At 39.6% G+C, this 22,516-nt stretch overlaps 1 protein-coding gene and 1 pseudogene across 1 annotated transcript; both read left to right on the top strand.

The window, feature by feature from the left end:
* Positions 1 to 16,418: 16,418 nt before the first annotated feature.
* On the top strand, positions 16,419 to 17,044 carry LOC119535058 (DNA polymerase epsilon subunit 3-like). The gene has a single exon (XM_037837588.1). It carries the CDS (start codon positions 16,489 to 16,491, stop codon positions 16,930 to 16,932), a length of 444 nt encoding a protein of 147 aa, XP_037693516.1. The 5' UTR covers positions 16,419 to 16,488; the 3' UTR covers positions 16,933 to 17,044.
* Positions 17,045 to 18,726: 1,682 nt separating this feature from the next.
* LOC119535434 lies at positions 18,727 to 19,043 on the top strand (annotated as a pseudogene).
* The last annotated feature ends 3,473 nt before the right edge of the window (positions 19,044 to 22,516 follow it).

Genomic DNA, 22,516 nt, shown 5'->3' with positions numbered 1-22,516 from the left:
TTATTTTATTTCCTGTCCAATCATCTCTTTCTGCAAAGATCGTTTGACATGCCACTTCCTTCATAAGGCTTTGCTTACATGTAGCTGAAAGCCCTGATATTACAGTTCATCTTTATCCCATAATATTTGCTCCTATTGATCATCATTGAACTTGGGCACAGTGTAACATGCTTATTTGTATAATTCCTCCACATTTTAACAGATATTTTACTATTAAATTCAAGCAGTTTTTTTTTTTTTAAACAGAAGTGAGGTGGGATCCTGCTATTGTTTTTTTTTTTTTTTTTTAATCATCATTTTATTGAGATATATTCACATACCACGCAGTCATACAAAACAAATCGTACTTTCGATTGTTTACAGTACCATTACATAGTTGTACATTCATCACCTAAATCAATCCCTGACACCTTCATTAGCACACACACAAAAATAACAAGAATAATAATTAGAGTGAAAAAGAGCAATTGAAGTAAAAAAGAACACTGGGTACCTTTGTCTGTTTGTTTCCTTCCCCTACTTTTCTACACATCCATCCATAAACTAGACAAAGTGGAGTTTGGTCCTTATGGCATTCCCAATCCCACTGTCACCCCTCATAAGCTACATTTTTATACAACTGTCTTCGAGATTCATGGGTTCTGGGTTGTAGTTTAATAGTTTCAGGTATCCACCACCAGCTACCCCAATTCTTTAGAACCTAAAAAAGGTTGTCTAAAGTGTGCGTAAGAGTGCCCACCAGAGTGATCTCTCGGCTCGTTTTGGAATCTCTCTGCCACTGAAGCTTATTTCATTTCCTTTCACATCCCCCTTTTGGTCAAGAAGATGTTCTCCATCCCACGATGCCGGGTCTACATTCCTCCCCGGGAGTGATATTCCACGTTGCCAGGGAGATTCACTTCCCTGGGTGTCTGATCCCACGTAGGGGGGAGGGCAGTGATTTCACCTTTCAAGTTGCCTTGCCCCCTATTAACAATGGTACAAAATCACTAAAAATATGCTGCATAAGTCTTTGTAAAAAAGGCCAATCAGCAGAAAACATCTCCTACAAAGTCATTGAGTCAGTAGCCCTGATTATAACTTACCTTCACTGAAAAATATAAAAGCTAAAGAACACAGAAATAGTAGTCAACTTATTTTCTACATTAAGTTTGAATTATTATTCTCCAAGGAGTTCTGAGGCTGTTCAGTATGTATGAAATCTCAAACAAGTTGCAGGTTTTTGGAACTGAACAGTAATTGGTTTGTAAAACTTACTAAAGCATTTCTACCTGCACAATAAAATTTTGATTAATTTTCTTTCTACCTATGTAGTGAGGCATAGCAATGCATTTTGACATTGAGCCCTTATCCATATTTAGAGGACTGATGGGTCATTATACTTTCATTCTCTGTGAAGACACTGCTTGATAATAATAGACTGTACAAAAATAGTGCCAGGTAATATTTGGCTAGCAGTCAAATGGAGCTCTGCTCTGCTTATACTTACAATTTCAAAGGATTCAATTCCAAAAACACTTGACTAACTCTTGGGTTTCTCTAGCTTCATCTTGTATATTGGAAATACCACTCTTCCTCATCTTAACCATTTACTCAAAAAATTTCATTGGATTTAAAACACAGAAAACAGTTTTTCAGGGATGTGAATAAAAAAGTTCTCATAAACAAAGAAGGAATTTTGCTTAATCTAGCTTTTTAGGTCAATGAAATAGAACTCTGCATGCCCAGTGAGATATTAAAGCAAGACCATTATGTCTTAAATCTACACTGATTTCAAATGTACAGGTGGTTGTATTTTATGGGTTACATCTGAATATTCTAGTACTAGGGAAGAGAACATTTCTGTTATGTCTCATGTAAAGATATGAGTTATTACTCCCCTAGAAGTGGGACTTTGGTTTGAAATACAAACAGCTTAGAATGAACAGTGATGAAAATTTTTAATGCCCTTTGATTTGAAATGAGTGTCCATGAAAGCAGAAACTGTGTACTGAAAGTTGAACTGCCCACCAACCAACCCTAACACACTAAAAATCTGTTTTTCATTTTCATATGTGATTTATTGGTCCAAAATATTGCTGAATATTATTTATTAATATATAAAATTCTTCATAAAAGCATGGTTTTGTTATTCTCTATGCTTCTCCATCATGTTCTCACCCTGTAATTGTTCAGATAGCCCCCCAAGAGCTGTCCTAGTTTATTTAGAGTTTGACAGTGACTACTATAATTTCATAATTACTTCCAGTGAGGTGGAAGGACTTAAACACTAGAATTTGAACCCCTAGTTCTAATATTGATTGGATGTTCGGCATTTGACCAGTTACTTAAACTTGGTTTCATTATCATTTAAGTGGAAATAATAATATCCTCCTCTGAGTTGCTGTAAGGAATAAATGCGGTAACATAGGAAAGAACCTACCAGAGCGGCTAGCACATAAGAGTTCCTCGACAAGTTTTCTGTTACATTGAATCCTAAGGCATCAACCTGTTGGCCTACATTTATCGAAAATTTGCTGGTAGGATAATCTCTGCAGCAATACTATGATATCAAGTAACTGTGTGAAAACAATATTCTTCCATTCATAGACGTCCATTGGATTGGGCCATAGATAAATCCATATTAAGTTGAATTCCTTGCCATAACTAGTTTGATCTTGCTCCAGTGTACTTATCTTATTGATGCATTTGCTTAATGGGTGTCCTTAACAATTCTGTCAATGTCAAAGCTGTCTGCTTCACATTTTTTAATTGTCTTTGTACTTCAGTTTGCACAATGTTGTTACATTAAAGTAAGAACTTAAGTGTTAGACAAATAGAATTTGATTTGGCTAAAAGTCCAAAAGCAAATGGTGAAAAAATGAATTTGCTGCCTTATGTGGATTTGCTTTCAGTGATCAAATTATTGAAGGCTATTGCAAAGGGAAATGTATTGATAAAGTCCTCTTGCAAATGTAGGATTAACCACAAAGCCATTAATGAAAAGTGAGTGTCACACATTTGCATGCAGAGAAAGCATTAAAATAATCATTTCAAGGCTACTGTGACCTTAATTTCCCCAGGCAATGACACTTTCAAAGCAAAGCTTAGGCAATAATCACACTAGTTATGGGTCCAGTCCCATCCAGAATTTTTTCTGCTATTCCAAATTCTCTTTTTCAGGTGGGGCTATTAGAAAAAAAATTTAATAATCAATTGTCTTGTGCAATGCTACTGTGGAAACTTCCATGGATATGTTAAAAGGGCAAGTAAATTAGTATAAAAAGAAACAACTAGTGTTTTTCTTCTTCAACTGTTGTAAATAATTATAAGTATAACATCCCTTCACTGATAAAAAGCACAGGCAGATACAGTAAACTGAAGGGAGAGTTAAGATCCCTTTTTCCTACTTGAAAGATTCTAGCTCAATTGCCCTTAACTGGTACACTGAGGAGATAAAAGTTCAGCGTAGTAAAATCTCTACTTACACAGTTGAGCATCACCATGGAAACATCTCCCTCTCAGTGAAATAATGAGATGGTAATGAAAACAGCTGCCATATAATGAATCCAGGCACAAACGGAGGCCAGGTTACTCATGCCCAAAAGTGACTGACAGGAGGGTCAGATAGATGGAAGCAGAAGGCACAAGAAGCAAGAGGAAACTGCGCCAATTGGTGTTATGGGACAGAGCAAGAAGAGCTGCATAAAATTCTAGTTTGAAACTCACAGTTTGATAATTGAAAATTTTGGTTTTGAATTTGTGACACTCCCATTGCAGAAATGGGGTATATAACTTGAGTTTTGATTATCTCACGTAACCCAATGTTTCACACATCTGACACTTCAGGTTCAAAATATGTGACTTGACAATTCAGGATTAAGTATTCTTCTGGGTCCTACAGAATATGAGGAAAATGGAGAAAACATGGGTGCCAGGTGGACAGTTGTATTTCGGGGGATGAATGGATATGATGTCTTCCCTTAAAGAGCTCCTAGGTGAGTGAAAGTATACCTTCCCTTTCAAAGGTGAGCTGAGTCCACTGATTACAGGTGTTAAGAGTAGAAATGGGTTGGAACTGGGTGATAGGCTTAGATGCATAGAGCAAAGAAAGACAAATGAGAAACCAAATCCAGTGGAGAAATTTATATTAAAGGGCATGAATCCAAAAAGTCTGGGTCCAGAGGGAGTAGCCAGATTCTGTATAAGGTATTCAAGCAGTTAACAAGGAAACCAAAGTATAACATGGAGTGTGTGTGTGTGTGTATGCGTGTGTGTGTGTGTGTGTTTAAAGTAATTGATCTGAAAACCTCCTTTTGGAGAAAGCCGTTTTTGTTGAATGAATGCTTTGGTCAGCCCCTGGGAGACAGAGCCTTCAGGGCTGTGATAGAGATTGTCACTAAAAGTGAACAGAAAATCATGGACCTTACCCTAGATTTCATACAGAGGCAGAGTGAAAGCTAGTCCCAGAAAAATATTTAAACGGAGAGTAGGAGACAAATATAAATGTTTCTATTACTATACTACATAAGCTATGCTTGCTTGATGAAATAGTTTTCTAGTAATTGGCTGCATATACAGGATAAGGGAGAGGAAGCTATAATAGAAAAAAGAGGCATGAAGGAGGAAAATAAGGGGTTTGGTTTCAGATGTGGCAGGACTAACAGAGTTTCCAGAAACTTGTTGAAGATGTAAATCTTATTTATTTCTTCTAGGCTTCCATGCACCCATTCATTAGTATAATAAAATTACTGAATGCCTATTAGGCTAGAAACTGTGCTAAGCATGGGAAGGGGTAGGTGGAGCAGTTAAAGAAGACAAACATGGTTTCAGTCCTCATAGGTCTCACAATCATGAAGGCTGAAACCAGAGATGTAGACTATTCTTTCAGGGAGCTTGGCTATGAACGCGAAATATGGAGCTTGCTAGATGGAGTGGCCAAGTCAATTATTTATGTTTTATTTTAAGATGAGAAAGATCTAACTATGTTCATAGCCTGTGTGGAAAGAAAGACCCTCCAACCCGTGTGTTCTGGAGCAAATCACTAATGTCTCTAATCATAAATGTCTTCACCTGTAAAATGGGGTTAATAATAGTGCCTGTTGTAGGGTGGTTGTGAGAATTAAATGAGATAATACTTGTAAAACAACCATCTCAAGGAGGTCCCAATAAGTATTAGCTTTTATCCCTATAATGCAGCAAGTAAAGGGGATGGCAGATTGCTTGAGCTTTGGGGAGAATGTGTATCAATATACAACATTTTAAAAAGGATTTTCACACAATATTAATGGACCAACCGAGGTTGAGTAGCCTATACTTGGAATGGCCCCATTCTATACAGCAAGGTGATATTTTACAGCTGTGCTTTGCAGCCTGGATGTAACAAAAAAGCTCACACACACACACACACACACACACACACACACACACACACACCAAAAAGCAAATTGTGCAATTAATACAGAGTCGAGAGTTTTCAGGGCAGAGGTGGCCAAATAACCATTAAGAGTGCTGGTGAGAGAATATTTGTCATCCACCAGCAGGTACAGAGTTCTTAGAGAAACAATGCAGTGGGCAAGATAAAAGTGAAGGTGGTACGAGAATGGAGCTATCCTTGAGGCAGAGAGGAAGTTAGAAGGAGCATGCATTTTAAGAGTTGAAGAAGAAATTGATTGTTGAGAATGGAGAGAAGAGACTCACGAGGGTTCCAGGGCCCAACAGAGCCCTGTCCATATAGAGACAGTATGCCTTTGAAAGCAGGCAGGGCTGGCTGAGTGTCCAAAATGTGATCAGCAAAACCAACATCATGAGGTCAACTTCCAAGCCACTCCTTACCAGAATATCTCCTATACACTGCCTGTCTCCTATTCCACTGGAATTCAACCCACTTCCTCAGATGGCTCAGGGGCCTTTGCTTTGGCCACCCAGCATTGGATCCTAGCCTCTCCCCTTTGCACAGTCCCGATACCATAAGGGATTCTTCAAGTGTCCTCTCTTAAGACACTGCTCTACGTATTGCCTTGCCACAGGCTATTGAGTCAAACTCTTTATTTCACATCCCCCCTCTGTAGCTCAGACATGTTTCTTGATTAAGAGCAATCCTACCAATAGGTTTTTCTGCTCTCTGCTGCCTCAACCTGGTCACTGTTGGGTCCCCAGCTGCCTCAGGAAGGCACCTTCACCTTCAGGGGCTGGTGCAGCCCTCCTCTCTCTGATCGGTTGAGGTAGACAGGAAGAATGCCCAAATGTCCATCCATCTGTGCATCAACCAGAAACCTCCACTGATAACAAGTATAGATGATGGAGACACTGAGCCTTTAGATGATGTATCACTTTGGCAGTTCTGTCTATTGGGTTTAAAATTTGCAGTCATTACTCAAATGTGCAGAAATGATGGTGGAAATCTCTTACTCTTACCATTTCAATATCCTAAACATTTTGATTTAAAATGTAATGTCTCTCAGACAAGTAGTAAAAAAGAAAAATTAGGTTTTTCCTCCTCCTTCCTCTTCTCTTCAGTCTTCCATTCTCTCCCTTAAGTGAACTAAGTTCCCCAGGGGCATATATATCACCCTAGTGCATGTGTTTGAAGAGGGCAAGGATAGGGACTACCTGACCCAAAAGCTGTGCTCTGGTTAGATGTCTCTGGTTGCACCAGGTCTTCAGGCACCAAAACTTGGCATCTGCTGTGTTTTAGCTGCCCTTGGTCAGACTCTGGGTTTCATGAGCAGGAATCTGCTGCTGCCATCTGTGGTGTCTACTCTGGTTCCTGATCATAGAGCGATCCCATGCATTCTGAGGTTTTCTCATCCTTATTTCCTAATTTCCCAGTCCCCTGGGACTCAGCAGCTCATCTCCATACCTTTTGAGTACGTGAGAACACTCAGCTGTATGCCCCTCCCATGCTGGGAAGTGTGCGCCTCTGTGAGGGTGCCTTCCAGACCTTCTCCCAGACACCTCCATCAGCCAGCCCCAGCCAGCAAAGTCCTTTCAGCACCAGTTTTCCTGCAACTTAGAAGTCCGTGGTTGTCTTTACTATTTTACTTGAATTCCTCCTCAACCAATTTGGGGTTTCAAGATAGGGCTGGATCTGAATCATAGTTATGTCCTCTCTCATCTTCTTGACAGCTAGCTAAAATTATATCTCCTTTCAGTGTGGTGAGAAAGAAGCTTTGACATCATATAATAAGTTCTTTCTATTTTATGATTTGTAGTATAAGCCAGAATTTTTCAAACAATAACTTGTGACTCTTCAGTAGGGGTTTAAATCAATTTATTTTTGTTAGAATTGACAGACTCCAACATAATAGAAAAATACTACTCCATCGTGTAGTAAAGGTAAGTAATGTTTTGTGAATCTTCTGTTTTTTTCATGTGTGTGTGTGAGTATGTGTGTTGGATACTGAATCAAGATGTAAACTATGTTTCTTTCTGTGAGTCAGTGTCAAAAAAGTTTGAAAGACTGATACAAACTTTGCTCAGTTCTCCAAGCTCTGACTCGTTGGGACCTAACATATTTTTCTCCTTCGTATTATTCAACTCTTGCAAGTAAAAAGGGCTTCAACCTTCTAACTATTGCTCTTAGCCATAAATTTTCAGGAATCAGTATTTGCTCTTTATTCCAGGTTCTATCATCTCTTCCCCTGAGGCAATGAGTAACACTGGCTGATAGGATAAAGTTGCCAGGATAAGAAGAAACCATATAGGGGAAAAAAGAAACATGGACCAAAATCTCCATACATTTTCCCATTAAATGGTCTCAAAATATATACCAACAATTAACTCCCCAAATGGGTGTAGATAAAAGGATTCACACAGTTCCATGTGAATGAAGCTATGATCATTTTATACCATAACCACATACAACATTTTTAAATATCTGATATGTGCTGGGGATGGGAACACAGAGATGAATTAGAAATTTCTGTTCACATTTTAGCTGCGTAGACAGACATTAATTAATAATTCAGTAAGTTCAGTATTATAATTTGGTACAAGTGCTAAGAATCCAAAGAGGAAGGATGTCAAATTGCAGAATTGTAGAATGGCTACTCTGTTTGAACTCTAAAGATAGATGTTCCCAGGCAAAAAGCTGGAGGAAGAGCACTCCAGGCAGAAAGAAAAGCAGCTTGAGAAAAGGACATGAATGCATGGGGCAGTTTCAGGGTGACCAAACAGAACATACAAGGCATAAGTGTAATGAGGTGAGACTGAAGACAAAAGACTGAGGCCAGATTGAGAAACGGAGGTTCTTTGCACAGTTCTGATAATATTCTACATTATTAATTGTATTATGTGTCACACTTAGGAATTTGTCATTACTCTTGTAGGCAAAGGGGAGCCAACAGAAGTTTTAAGGGAATGGATGAAATTTCAATATATTTTGGAAAGATAAGTGCATTGGAGAAATGTCACAACATGGAGAAAGAGTTGATAAAATCAAAATGAACATCATGACTAACTGAATGTAGGGAACAAGGGAGCCAAGAGAATCCCAAAGGCTCCTAGCTTAGGCAAGTCTGTGGATGGGGATGGTGCTACCTGAGATGCAGTTCGAGAGCAGACTAGAGAAGCTTGAGAGGAGATAAGTATAGTCTGGCATAAAAGTACAACTAATGGGAGAAACTATAATAGTTGTCAATGGTTTATGGGAATATACTCTGGGATGCGCTTCCAGGGAGGGGTAGATCTGAACTTAAATGTGTGACTTTCCTGAAGACATTCCTCCTCATGGTTTCAGGTGATCTGGCTGGCTGTGTGAGGATGCAGTAGAGTTGGAGAATATATAAGCTATATACAATCCTGGGGTGGGGCATATGCTGCAGTGATAATTTCAGATGAAGGCTGAGGAAGTCTGTAGTATCTGGAGTGTGTTGAGATAGGCAGAAGGTGATAGTAGAGGCAAATCACTGGGGATGAGGAAATCTATCATGGTCTGAGGAAAATGTCCAATGGGCAACTGTGCTGGTTTGGATGTATTACGTCCCCCAAAATGCCATTTTCTTTGATGTAATCTTGTGTGGGCAGATGTATCAGTGTTGATTAGATTGTAATTCTTTGAGTGTTTCTGTGGAGATGCACCCCACCCAACTGTGGGTGATGACTCTGATTGGATAATTTCCATGGAGGTGTTATCCCACCCATTCAGAGTGGGTCTAAATTAAATCACTGGAACCATATAAATGAGCTGACAAACAGAAGGAACTCAGTGCAGCTGTGAGTGACATTTTGAAGAGCAACTGAGAGTGACATTTTGAAGAGGAGCTGCAGCCAAGAGAGACACTTTGAAGAATGCACAAAAGCTGAGAGAGTAGCTGTGGATGAGAGACAGTTTGAAGATGGCCGTTGAAAGCAGACTCTTGCTCTGGAAAAACTAAGAGAAGACAAACACCCCAAGAGTAACTAAGAATGACATTTTTGAGGAACTGCAGCTAGAGAGGAATGTCCTGGGAGAAAGCCATTTGAAACCAGAACTTTGGAGCAGACACCAGCCACGTGCCTTCCCAGCTAACAGAGGTTTACCGGACACCATTGGCCATCCTCCAGTTAAGGTACCCAATTGTTGGTGCATTACCTTGGACACTTTATAGCCTTAAGACTGTAACTGTGTAACCAAATAACCCCCCCTTCATAAAAGCCAATCTATTTCTGGTGTTTTGCATCCCGGCAGCATTAGCAAAAGCAAACTAGAACAGCAACCAAGCACATTGATAAAGAATCCAGTAAATGGTAATAGCTGGGGATCTAGGCAGGTAGGCCAATATTATTTGGGAAGTCTGTTAGCAGGTGATGCATTCACCAGGTGGGGGGAAGATAATTCTAGTGAGTGGAGGAAACTAACAAAGCAAAGGACTGCACACCTCAGAGAAATGGAATAATCCTGGGTATAAGTAGGGATCTGAGTAGGGAAAACAAAACAAAGATCCAGGGTATATTTGGGGAAGTGGGTCTTGGAACAAGATAGACAACTATTAGTTGCAGAGCTGGTCTAGAAGATCATGGAGCAAGGACTGATAGAATACTGAGTTCAAGGGTACCACCCAGTATATCTTTACCTTGCTAGTCTGTTGGGGACATTTACACAAATATTTTTACTTGGTACCTGTTCTGGTTTGCTAATGCTGCCAAATGCAAAACACCAGAAATGGATTGGCTTTTATAAAAGGGGGTTTATTTGGTTACACAGTTACAATATTAAGGCCATAAAGTGTCCAAGGTAATGCATCAACAATCAGGTACCTTCACTGGAGGATGGCCAATGGTATCCAGAAAACCTCTGTTAGATGGGAAGGCATGTGGCTGGCGTCTGCTCTGGAGTTCTGGTTTCAACATGTCTTTCTCCCAGGACGTTCCTCTCTAGGCTTCAGCTTCTCTCCAAAATGTCACTCTCAAATGCTCTTGGGGTGTTTGTCCTCTCTCAGATTCTTTGGAGCAAAAGTCTGCTTTCAAAGTCCATCTCCAAAATGTCTCTATAAACTGCAGTTTCTCTCTCAGCTCCTGTGCATTCTTCAAAGTGCCCCTTTTGGCTGTAGCCAGCTCGCTCCTTCTGTCTGAGCTTATATAGTGCTCCAGTAAACTGATCAATGCCCATGCTGAGTGGGCAGGGCCACACCTCCATGGAAACTCTTCAGTGAAAGATCTCGCCCACAGTTGAGTGATCACTTCTCCACGGAAAGATCCAATCAAAAGTTTCCAACCCAATCAACACCAATACGTTTCCTGCCCACACAAGACTGCGTCAAAGAAGATCATGGGGTTTTGGGGGACATAATACATCCAAACCAGCACAGTACCCAATCCAGACAGATTCAAATCAGAATCCTTGGGGGTGGAGCCTAGAGATCACTATTTAAAACAAACAAAAACTATCCAAGTGTTCTAAGCCAGAGTTGAGAAACACTAGTCCACAATGGTTGTTCTCAACCTTGTCAGCCCATTATAATTACCTGTGTAGTTTAAAACAAATACTGAAGACTGGGTCTTCTAATTTAAAGAGTCAGAGGTGTGGCTTGGACATCAGGGCCTTTAAAAGCCCCCCAGATGATTTTAATTTGTAGCCAAAGTGGAGATTAGTGGTTTAAAACTGCACTGTCCAATACTGTAGCCACCAGCCAAATATGGGTATTAAGCACACGAAATGTAGCTGGTCTGAGGTATGCTGTAAGTGTAAAATGCACAATGGATTTCAAAAACTCGGTATGAAAACATTAATACAAAATATTCATTAATAACTTTTATGTTGATTACATGTGGAAATGCTAATATTTGGACGTAACAGGTTAAATAAAAATATTATTAAAATTATTTTTACTTTTTTCATCTTCCTTTCTTAAACTTGGCTAGCAGAAAAATTTTAAGTTACATGTATGGCTCATTATATTTCTATTGGGCACTGCCGGTCTAGAGCTTCTTAAATGCTTCCAGCCTGAAGTCCAGCTTGATCTTAAGGACCACAGTTGAGGCTGTAGAAACTGAGCACCAGACCATGACAGCCTGTGGCCAAAAATGTCTTTCCCCTATACAACCCTTATCTAGTCATGAAATTAAAGAATGCCAGTGCTAAAAGGAAACATTAGAAGTCATCCTGTCTAGCTCCCACATTTTACACTTTGTTGTCCTGCCTGAAATTCTTACCAATTAGCGATTCTTATTGTGTAACAAGCATTCTCCTCTAATAATATAAATGACTTGAGAGTGAAGAAATGAAGACTCACTGACACAGGAATTCAAAGTAACTCAATCTGATTGCTTTACTCAGGACACCTAAGGGAAGGCCCTGAGGAGGAGAGGAGGGTTTGGACTGGGGAAGGGAGATAAACCACGAGGAACAGTCGTGTGCTAGAGGGTAGAAGGATCTCAGAGGAGTGCTACAGAGGCCACTTAGGACAGGACGAAGACACCGGTGGATCAGGAGGAGATAGTAAGTGAGAAAAAAAGATACTAAAAGGGAATTGGGAGGATTTTTATTTTAAAATTTTGCCTGTTTCCAGGGAAACTAGAAAACTACACTTGCTTCTTGCAGTTACCCTAAGTCTGACTAATACTACAGTATTAAAATTCAGTGATATTGGAAGTTAAATAGTCTTTTAAAAATTGAGAATTGTCCATGTAGAACACTGGCTACTAAGTGGAAAATTCCACACAAAACTTACCTTTAAATAGCACATTGATTTGCTAAATAGTAGCAACTGGAATCAATCTGAACAAAACTAACATATAATACATTCAGGGGGAGGTGAGCATTATAGCTTGGAGTTACTATCTCTTTGATGGCTAACATCCTTGACTTGGATTCTGGACAAGAAGGAAAGTATTCATATCTCCTTAATATCTCAGAGTCTGCCCTCAAGGGCAGTTTAGAGAGTCAAGAAGAGTAAATGGGCCTGAAAGGCTAGAGTTAGTTGGTTACTTTTTGACAGCCAAAGATTTCTTTAAAAGAGAGAGAGAACCAAAACCTATGGGATGCAGCAAAAGCAGTGCTGAGGGGGAAATTTATAGCACTAAATGCATATATTAAAAAGGAAGAAAGAGCCAAAATCAAAGAACTAATGGATCAACTGAAGAAGCTAGAAAATGAACAGCAAACCAATCCTACACCAAGTAGAAGAAAATAAATAACAAGGACTAAAGCAGAAATAAATGACATAGAGAACAAAAAAAACAATAGAGAGGATAAATATCACCAAAAGTTGGTTCTTTGAGAAGATCAACAAGATTGACAAGCCCCTAGCTAGACTGACAAAATCAAAAACAGAGAAGACCCATATAAACAAAATAATGAATGAAAAAGGTGACATAACTGCAGATCCTGAAGAAATTAAAAAAATTATAAGAGGATACTATGAACAACTGCATGGCAACAAACTAGATAATGTAGAGGAAATGGACAACTTCCTGGAAACATATGAACAACCTAGACTGACCAGAGAAGAAATAGAAGACCTCAATCAACCCATCACAAGCAAAGAGATCCAATCAGTCATCAAAAATCTTCCCACAAATAAATGCCCAGGGCCAGATGGCTTCACAGAGGAATTCTACCAAATTTTCCAGAAAGAACTGACACCAATCTTACTCAAACTCTTTCAAAACATTGAAGAAAATGGAACACTACCTAACTCATTTTATGAAGCTAACATCAATCTAATACCAAAACCAGGCAAAGATGCTACAAAAAAGGAAAACTACCGGCCAATCTCCCTAATGAATATAGATGCAAAAATCCTCAACAAAATACTTGCAAATCGAATCCAAAGACACATTAAAAAAATCATACACCATGACCAAGTGGGGTTCATTCCAGGCATGCAAGGATGGTTCAACATAAGAAAATCAATCAATGTACTACAACACATTAAAAATTCGAAAGGGAAAAATCAAATGATCATCTCAATAGATGCTGAAAAAGCATTTGACAAAATCCAACATCCCTTTTTGATAAAAACACTTCAAAAGGTAGGAATTGAAGGAAACTTCCTCAATATGATAAAGAGCATATATGAAAAACCCACAGCCAGCATAGTACTCAATGGTGAGAGACTGAAAGCCTTCCCTCTAAGATCAGGAACAAGACAAGGATGCCCGCTGTCACCACTGTTGTTCAACATTGTGCTGGAAGTGCTAGCTAGGGCAATCCGGCAAGACAAAGAAATAAAAGGCATCCAAATTGGAAAAGAAGTAAAACTGTCATTGTTTGCAGATGATATGATCTTCTATCTGGAAAACCCTGAGAAATCGACGATACAGCTACTAGAGATAATAAACAAATTTAGCAAAGTAGCGGGATACAAGATTAATGCACATAAGTCAGTAATGTTTCTATATGCTAGAAATGAACAAACTGAAGAGACACTCAAGAAAAAGATACCATTTTCAATATCAACTAAAAAAATCAAGTACCTAGGAATAAACTTAACCAAAGATGTAAAAGACCTATACAAAGAAAACTACATAACTCTACTAAAAGAAATAGAAGGGGATCTTAAAAGATGGAAAAATATTCCATGTTCATGGATAGGAAGGCTAAATGTCATTAAGATGTCAATTCTACCCAAACTCATCTACAGATTCAATGCAATCCCAATCAAAATTCCAACAACCTACTTTGCAGACTTGGAAAAGCTAGTTATCAAATTTATTTGGAAAGGGAAGATGCCTCGAATTGCTAAAGACACTCTAAAAAAGAAAAACAAAGTGGGGGGACTTACACTCCCTGACTTTGAAGGTTATTATAAAGCCACAGTTGTCAAAACAGCATGGTACTGGCACAAAGATAGACATATAGATCAATGGAATCGAATTGAGAATTCAGAGATAGACCCTCAGATCTATAGCTGACTGATCTTTGATAAGGCCCCCAAAGTCACTGAACTGAGTCATAATGGTCTTTTCAACAAATGGGGCTGGGAGAGTTGGATATCCATATCCAAAAGAATGAAAGAGGACCCCTACCTCACCCCCTACACAAAAATTAACTCCAAATGGATGAAAGATCTCAATATAAAAGAAAGTACCATAAACTCCTAGAAGATAATATAGGAAAACGTCTTCAAGACCTTGTATTAGGTGGCCACTTCCTAGACTTTACACCCAAAGCACAGGCAACAAAAGAAAAAATAGATAAATGGGAACTCCTCAAGCTTAGAAGTTTCTGCACCTCAAAGGAATTTTTCAAAAAGGTAAAGAGGCAGCCAACTCAATGGGAAAAAATTTTTGGAAACCATGTATCTGACAAAAGACTGATATTTTGCATATATAAAGAAATCCTACAAAGTCAATGACAATAGTACAGACAGCCCAATTATAAAATGGGCAAAAGATATGAAAAGACACTTCTCTAAAGAGGAAATACAAATGGCCAAGAAACACATGAAAAAATGTTCAGCTTCACTAGCTATTAGAGAGATGCAAATTAAGACCACAATGAGATACCATCTAACACCGATTAGAGTGGCTGCCATTAAACAAACAGGAAACTACAAATGCTGGAAGGGATGTGGAGAAATTGGAACTCTTATTCATTGTTGGTGGGACTGTATAATGGTTCAGCCACTCTGGAAGTCAGTCTGGCAGTTCCTTAGAAAACTAGATATAGAGTTACCATTCGATCCAGCGATTGCACTTCTTGGTATATACCTGGAAGATCGGAAAGCAGTGACACGAGCAGATATCTGCACGCCAATGTTCATAGCAGCATTATTCACAATTGCCAAGAGATGGAAACAACCCAAATGTCCTTCAACAGATGAGTGGATGAATAAAATGTGGTATATACACACGATGGAATACTACGCGGCAGTAAGAAGGAACAATCTCGTGAAACATATGACAACATGGATGAACCTTGAAGACATAATGCTGAGCGAAATAAGCCAGGCACAAAAAGAGAAATATTATATGCTACCACTAATGTGAACTTTGAAAAATGTAAAACAAATGGTTTATAATGTAGAATGTAGGGGAACTAGCAATAGAGAGCAATTAAGGAAGGGGGAACAATAATCCAAGGAGAACAGATAAGCTATTTAACATTCTGGGGATGCCCAGGAATGACTATGGCCTGTTAATTTCTGATGGATATAGTAGGAACAAGTTCACAGAAATGTTGCTATATTAGGTAACTTTCTTGGGGTAAAGTAGGAACAGGTTGGAAGGAAAGCAGTTATCTTAGGTTAGTTGTCTTTCTCTTACTCCCTTGTTATGGTCTCTTTGAAATGTTCTTTTATTGTATGTTGTTTTTTTTTTTATTTTTTTTTCATACAGTTGATTTAAAAAGGAAAAAAAGTTAAAAAAAAAAAAAAAAAAAAAAAAACAAGGAAAAAAATATGTAGTGCCCCCTTGAGGAGCCTGTGGAGAATGCAGGGGTATTCGCCTACCCCACCTCCATGGTTGCTAACATGACCACAGACATAGGGGACTGGTGGTTTGATGGGTTGAGCCCTCTACCATAAGTTTTACCCTTGGGAAGATGGTTGCTGCAAAGGAGAGGCTAGGCCTCCCTATATTTGTGCCTAAGAGCCTCCTCCCGAATGCCTCTTTGTTGCTCAGATGTGGCCCTCTCTCTCTGGCTAAGCTAACTTGAAAGGTGAAATCACTGCCCTCCCCCCTACGTGGGATCAGACACCCAGGGGAGTGAATCTCCCTGGCAACGTGGAATATGACTCCCGGGGAGGAATGTAGACCCGGCATCGTGGGACGGAGAACATCTTCTTGACCAAAAGGGGGATGTGAAAGGAAATGAAATAAGCTTCAGTGGCAGAGAGAATCCAAAAGGAGCCGAGAGGTCACTCTGGTGGGCACTCTTACGCACAATTTAGACAACCCTTTTTAGTTTCTAAAGAATTGGGGTAGCTGGTGGTGGATACCTGAAACTATCTAACTACAACCCAGAACCCATGAATCTTGAAGACAATTGTATAAAAATGTAGCTTATGAGAGAGACGCGGGAAGTCTGGACGCGGGTGCACTCTGAAGAGGTCTGAGGCGGAGGCGTGGGCCCCTGCGGCGGCCATGGCGGAGAGGCCTGAGGACCTAAATCTGCCCAACGCTGTCATCACCAGGATCATCAAGGAGGCGCTCCCGGAAGGTGTCAACATCTCCAAGGAGGCCCGGAGCGCTATCTCCCGCGCCGCCAGCGTCTTCGTACTGTACGCCACTTCGTGTGCCAACAATTTTGCTATGAAAGGGAAGCGCAAGACTCTGAACGCCAGTGATGTGCTCTCGGCCATGGAAGAGATAGAGTTCCAGTGGTTCATTACCCCCCTAAAAGTAGCCCTGGAAGCATACAGGCGGGAGCAGAAAGGGAAGAAGGAAGCTTCAGAGCAAAAGAAGAAGGACAGAGACAAAAAGACAGATTCAGAAGAGCAAGACAAGAGCAGGGATGAGGACAATGATGAAGATGAGGAAAGGCTGGAAGAAGAAGAACAGAATGAGGAGGAGGAGGTGGACAACTGAATGGGGTGGGGAGATGGAGGCACCTTGGAAGGTACCACGCTGAAAATGTGGTACATGTTTATGTGAAGCTTTTCCCTGGTGGGCAGAGTAGTCTTAGGCTGAAGTGCCTGAGAAAATGGAGATAAAACTGACCAAACAATACCAGGGCTTCCCAGACTCAGAGCATCTAAGTAGCCCTGTTTTGCTTAATCAGTCTGAAGGTTATGACTTTTTGACAAGAGATTCTGAACAGCTGATGGAATTAGCCAGTTTGATCTCCCTTGTTTAGTTATATATATGGTTAGGCAGTTTTTTATCCCCATTTTCCCCTCCAGAAACTAAGTAATAATAATAACTTCCATACTGTTTGCTGTGTTCCAAATCACAGAGGCAGTTGAGGCTCAGGAAAAATTTGGGCTTTGATCATGGTCAGCCTATGTTTGACTGTACAGTATTTGGCAATACCAGCTTATTAAGAATGATCAGAATGGTTTGGCTTTAGGAGACTAAAAAAATGTGGGAGAAAAATGAAACTGGTTCTGTTGTTTCTTCACTTGACAGTAGCATTAGTTGAATCTCAATTTCTACAAACCCATTTGGCTTGGAGCCCTTCTGAATTGCCTGTAGGCATTTGACCTGCTGGGGTGGCTGTACTCTGGACATAAATGCTTTCAAAGTAGCAGTATAGAGGATAATTAGTCAAGGAAGGGTGCCAATGTCTTCTTAGAAAAATACATGGCTCAGTCTAGGATGCACCTCCCTGCCTGCCACTGCACAACTTTAGGATTTATCTTCACCAGCTGGAAGGTATAAAATTCCAGCCTTTCTCTTCTTGTAGTCCATCTCCGACTTGTGACTATGGCTTTCATTCTTTAATTCATGACAAGTTCCAAACTTCATTTCTTCTAGGTACAACTTTCTCCCTCTGCTTCCCTCTTCCTGTCTGTCTCTTTGTCTGCCTCTCTGTTTCCTATTTCCACATTCTCTCAACCCTCCTTTTCTCACCTTTTCTGCCAATCTAGGAACTTTGATAACCTGCTTAATATCCAAAAGTGCAGGTTCCTCTGATTCCTTAGTTCTAATCTCGTGTCTTTTAAAAATGATTTTGTAAAACCCCTATGAACCTTAAGGAAACTCTGATGGTGCTCAGGAATCTAATTCCCCCCAACCATCCCTTTTTAACTACTTCTAAAGTATCTCTGTTGGTCTTCTTTAGCCTTTTTCTCTTTCCTTTCAGTGCCCCAAGCACTTTTTTGTTTGTCTCTGAGTTGAACGCTTGGAGTTTGACAGGTAGTGACGTGTAGGTTGGCATTGTTCTTGTTAAATGAATACAGTGAAAAGTTTCTTGATGAGTGAAGAATCTTGAAAAAATTTATAATGCATTGTATAAATAAAATAACCTTCTTGTTAAAAGTGAAAAAAAAAAAAATGTAGCTTATGAGGGGTGACAATGGGATTGGCAAAGCCATAAGGACCACACTCCACTTTGTCTAGTTTATGGATGGATGAGTAGAAAAATAGGGGAAGGAAACAAACAAACAAACAGACAAAGGTACCCAGTGTTCTTTTTTACTTCAGTTGCTCTTTTTCACTTTAATTATTATTCTTGTTATTTTTGTGTGTGTGCTAATGAAGGTGTCAGGGATTGATTTAGGTGATGAATGTACAACTATGTAATGGTACTGTGAACAATTGAATGTACAATTTGTTATGTATGACTGCGTAGTATGTGAATATATCTCAATAAAATGAAGATTAAAAAAAAAAGAGAGAGAGAGAGAGCTTCCGCCGAGCAGCCATTGCGAAGCAGCAACCATGGCTCTGCGCTACCCCATGGCCGTGGGCCTCAACAAGGGCCATAAGTGACCAAGAACGTGAGCGCCGTGGGCGCCTCACCAAGCACACCAAGTTTGTGCGGGACATGATCCGCGAGGTGTTGCAGCTTCGCCCCCTACCAGCGGTGCACCATGGAGCTGCTCAAGGTCTCCAAGGGTAAGCGGGCCCTCAAATTCATCAAGAAAAGGATGGGGACACACATCCGTGGTAACAGGAAGAGAGAGGAGCTAAGCAACATCCTGGCTGCCATGAGAAAAGCGGCCGCCAAGAAAGAACACCCCCCTCCCTGTGTGTAATAAAACTCTTTGCAGGAAAAAAATAAATAAATAAAAAATAAATAAAATAAAATAAAAATAAAAATGAAAGAGGGAGGGAGGGAGAAAGAGGTTTCTGATTCTCCAATCACTTCCTCTTATGTGATTGTTGATCATTTAAAACCGGTTTTATCTGTGCAACATGTAGCAAATGCAAGATTCTTCGTTAAGGTGAGGTATTCTCCTTTTGGGTCCAAAAAAGTACTTCAGTTGGCTGGTAAAAAGAAACCATTAGCCAAACGAAGAGGACTACGTGAAGAAAATTTTAGATCACTCAAAATAATTTTGAACTGATATGCTACCCTAAATGTATTATTGACTCACACACAAACACAAAATCCAATCTTTGTAAGAAGGCTCAAATACAAGAAAATTCTGAGATTTTAAGAGGAATGTGTTTAATCAATAGGTCTGTGGAAGCTTAGATCTTCACAAATACCCTGGGGGCTTAACTCTCCTTCTCCTGGCTCTGTAAACCAAGCTCCACTGCCTGCAACTTTGAATTCAGACTGCTTTCTGATTCTCAGAAATGTCTCTTCATGTAGAACAGTTCATTTAAAACCCTAAAGCTTTGTCTATCTCCTTTTCTCAACTCTATAACAATGATTCCAACTGATTGGACCTGAGTATGTAGTCAATTCCCTCATTTCAAAAAAGAGACACTCTATTGTGCCCAAATTAAAGGTTTGTGAGCTTAGTAGGTTTTTCTTTTCAAATGTAACCTGATTTCTTTCTTGATTAAAAAGCCAGTCTGTGATTCTCACAGCTTATTACGAACTGGAATTGAGTCATAGAGAAACAATCACAAGAGGAGCTGAAGAGGCTCTTGTAAACTAGCCTCACTGGGCCTCAAAAACACCTTAGGAAAATGTGGCAATTATGGAATTTGCTATGTACTAAACTCCCAACAGGGGCTTTACAGTTACTGCTTCATATGAGTTCATTACTTTTTAAAATAATATATACAAATCTAACTTATTATAGTAGCATTGGCCAAAATGGACAAGTATGTTATAAAAATCCTCATTTCTCAGTAACATTTTAAAAACACTATCACTTTTACTTGTGATTGTTATTGGAGCTCCTGGTTTTTAAATGGGTACATGGCCACCCAACATAAATGCCATATTTCTCAGCCGCCCATGAGTCTAGGTATGGGCACAGAATAGATGTGTTTAATGGGATAAAAGCAGAAATGATGAACACAACGTTTAGGAAGCATTACCAAAGTGAGATGGTATAGTGGATTGAATTGTGCACTCCCCCAAAAAGATATGACCACCTGGAACTTGTGAATGTGGACTTAAATCCCAGGATAATCTCATCTCTTTGGTATAAAACTGTTTTAGTTTGTCAGGCTGCTATGACAAATACCACACAGTGGGTTGGCTTAACAAGAGAAATTTATTGGCTTGAGGTTTAGAAGACTAGAAGTCAGTCCAAAATCAAGGTATTGGGAAGGCCATAATTCCTTTTCCAAATCTGTAGATGGTTTGCCATTTTTCTTCCTGTTCCCCTTTCCTACTAACTAGTCATGAAGGCTTGAAATCCAAAAGCAATTTGGGGTCATGAAGGAGCCTTGGAAATGGAAGCCAGGCCTACCAGCGCAAACTTGCCACCATGGTTCACCATCTGAATGACCACCTTTAGATTTAAAATGAAAGAGAAATAAATATCTTTTTCAAGTCACTGCTATTTTGAATTTCCTTGTGTGCTAGTTTTTATATATTATGTCCCCCAGAACATAGGCTTCCCTATAATTGTGCCTAAGAGCCTCCTCCCGAATGCCTCTTTGTTGCTCAGATGTGGCCCTCTCTCTCTAGCTAAGCCAACTTGAAAGGTGAAATCATGGCCCTCCCCCCTACATGGGATCAGACACCCAGGGGAGTGAATCTCCCTGGCAACATGGAATATGACTCCCGGGGAGGAATGTAGACCCAGCATCGTGGGACGGAGAACATCTTCTTGACCAAAAGGGGGATGTGAAAGGAAATGAAATAAGCTTCAGTGGCAGAGAGATTCCAAAAGGAGCCGAGAGGTCACTCTGGTGGGCACTCTTACGCACAATATAGACAACCCTTTTTAGGTTCTAATGAATTGGAATAGCTAGCAATAAATACCTGAAACTATCAGACTACAACCCAGAACCCATGAATCTTGAAGACAATTGTATAAAAATGTAGCTTATGAGGGGTGACAATGGGATTGGGAAAGCCATAAGGACCACACTCCACTTTGTCTAGTTTATGGATGGATGAGTAGAAAAATAGGGGAAGGAAACAAACAAACAAACAGACAAAGGTACCCAGTGTTCTTTTTTACTTCAATTGCTCTTTTTCACTTCAACTATTATTCTTATTATTTTTGTGTGTGTGCTAATGAAGGTGTCAGGGATTGATTTAGGTGACGAATGTACAACTATGTAATGGTACTGTGAACAATCGAATGTACGATTTGTTTTGTATGACTGCGTGGTATGTGAATATATCTCAATAAAATGAAGATAAAAAAACTAAAAAATAAAATAAAATAAAATAAAATGAAAGAGAAATAAATATCTTTTTCAAGTCACTGCTATTTTGAATTTCCTTGTGTGCTGGTTTGCATATATTATGTCCCCCAGAAAAAAGCCATGTTCTTCGGTGCAATCTTGTGTGTGTAGATGTATTGGTGTTGATTGGGTTGGAAACTTCTGATTGAGTGTTTCCATGGAGATGTAATCCACTCAACTTTAAGTGACACCTTTGATTAGAGTGTGACCTCTTGATTGAATGTTTCCATGGAAATGTGGCCCCACCCATTCAAGGTGTGTCTTGATTCATTCACTGGTGTCCTATAAAAAGAACAGCTAAGAGTGACATTTTAGAGAGAAACTGAGAGTGACACTTTGAAGAGCAGCTGCAGTTAAGAAAGGACAAAACGCCCCAAGAACAACACTTTGGAGAACACCATTTTGAAACAACCTGGGGGCAAGCAGATGCCAACCACGTGCCTTCCCAGCTAACAGAGGTTTTCCGGATGCCAATGGCCTTTTCTCCAGTGAAGGTACCCTTTGTTGACACCTTACCTTGGACACTTTATGGCCTTAAGACTGTAACTTTTTAACCAAATAAACTCCCTTTATAAAAGGCAATCCATTTCTGGTGTTTTGCAAAAGGACAGCATTAGCAAACTGGGAATACCTTGTTACTCATATCTGAACTAATGCTAGCCAATACCTTTTGTATGACACTTATTTTGTGTGGTTAGCTTGTCGTTGTCCTAATAACCAACCTGATATGGGCTTCTTTTATACAGTTTAGGTGTTGATGTCACTGCCTTACATATTATAGCCACTCAATAAATATTTATTGAATGAATGAGTGGATTAGACTTTAAATATTCCTGTCAATTTATAGAAGATTAAGCCTTTGAACTTCATCAAAACTAATAAACCCTAAATTTTAACAATAAAG

The sequence above is a fragment of the Choloepus didactylus genome, chromosome 5 (genome assembly GCF_015220235.1).
Source record: "Choloepus didactylus isolate mChoDid1 chromosome 5, mChoDid1.pri, whole genome shotgun sequence".
Taxonomy (NCBI): Eukaryota; Metazoa; Chordata; class Mammalia; order Pilosa; family Megalonychidae; genus Choloepus; species Choloepus didactylus.
The sequence above is the reverse complement of the archived record's forward strand: the minus strand, read 5'-3'. Positions and strand labels throughout refer to the sequence as shown.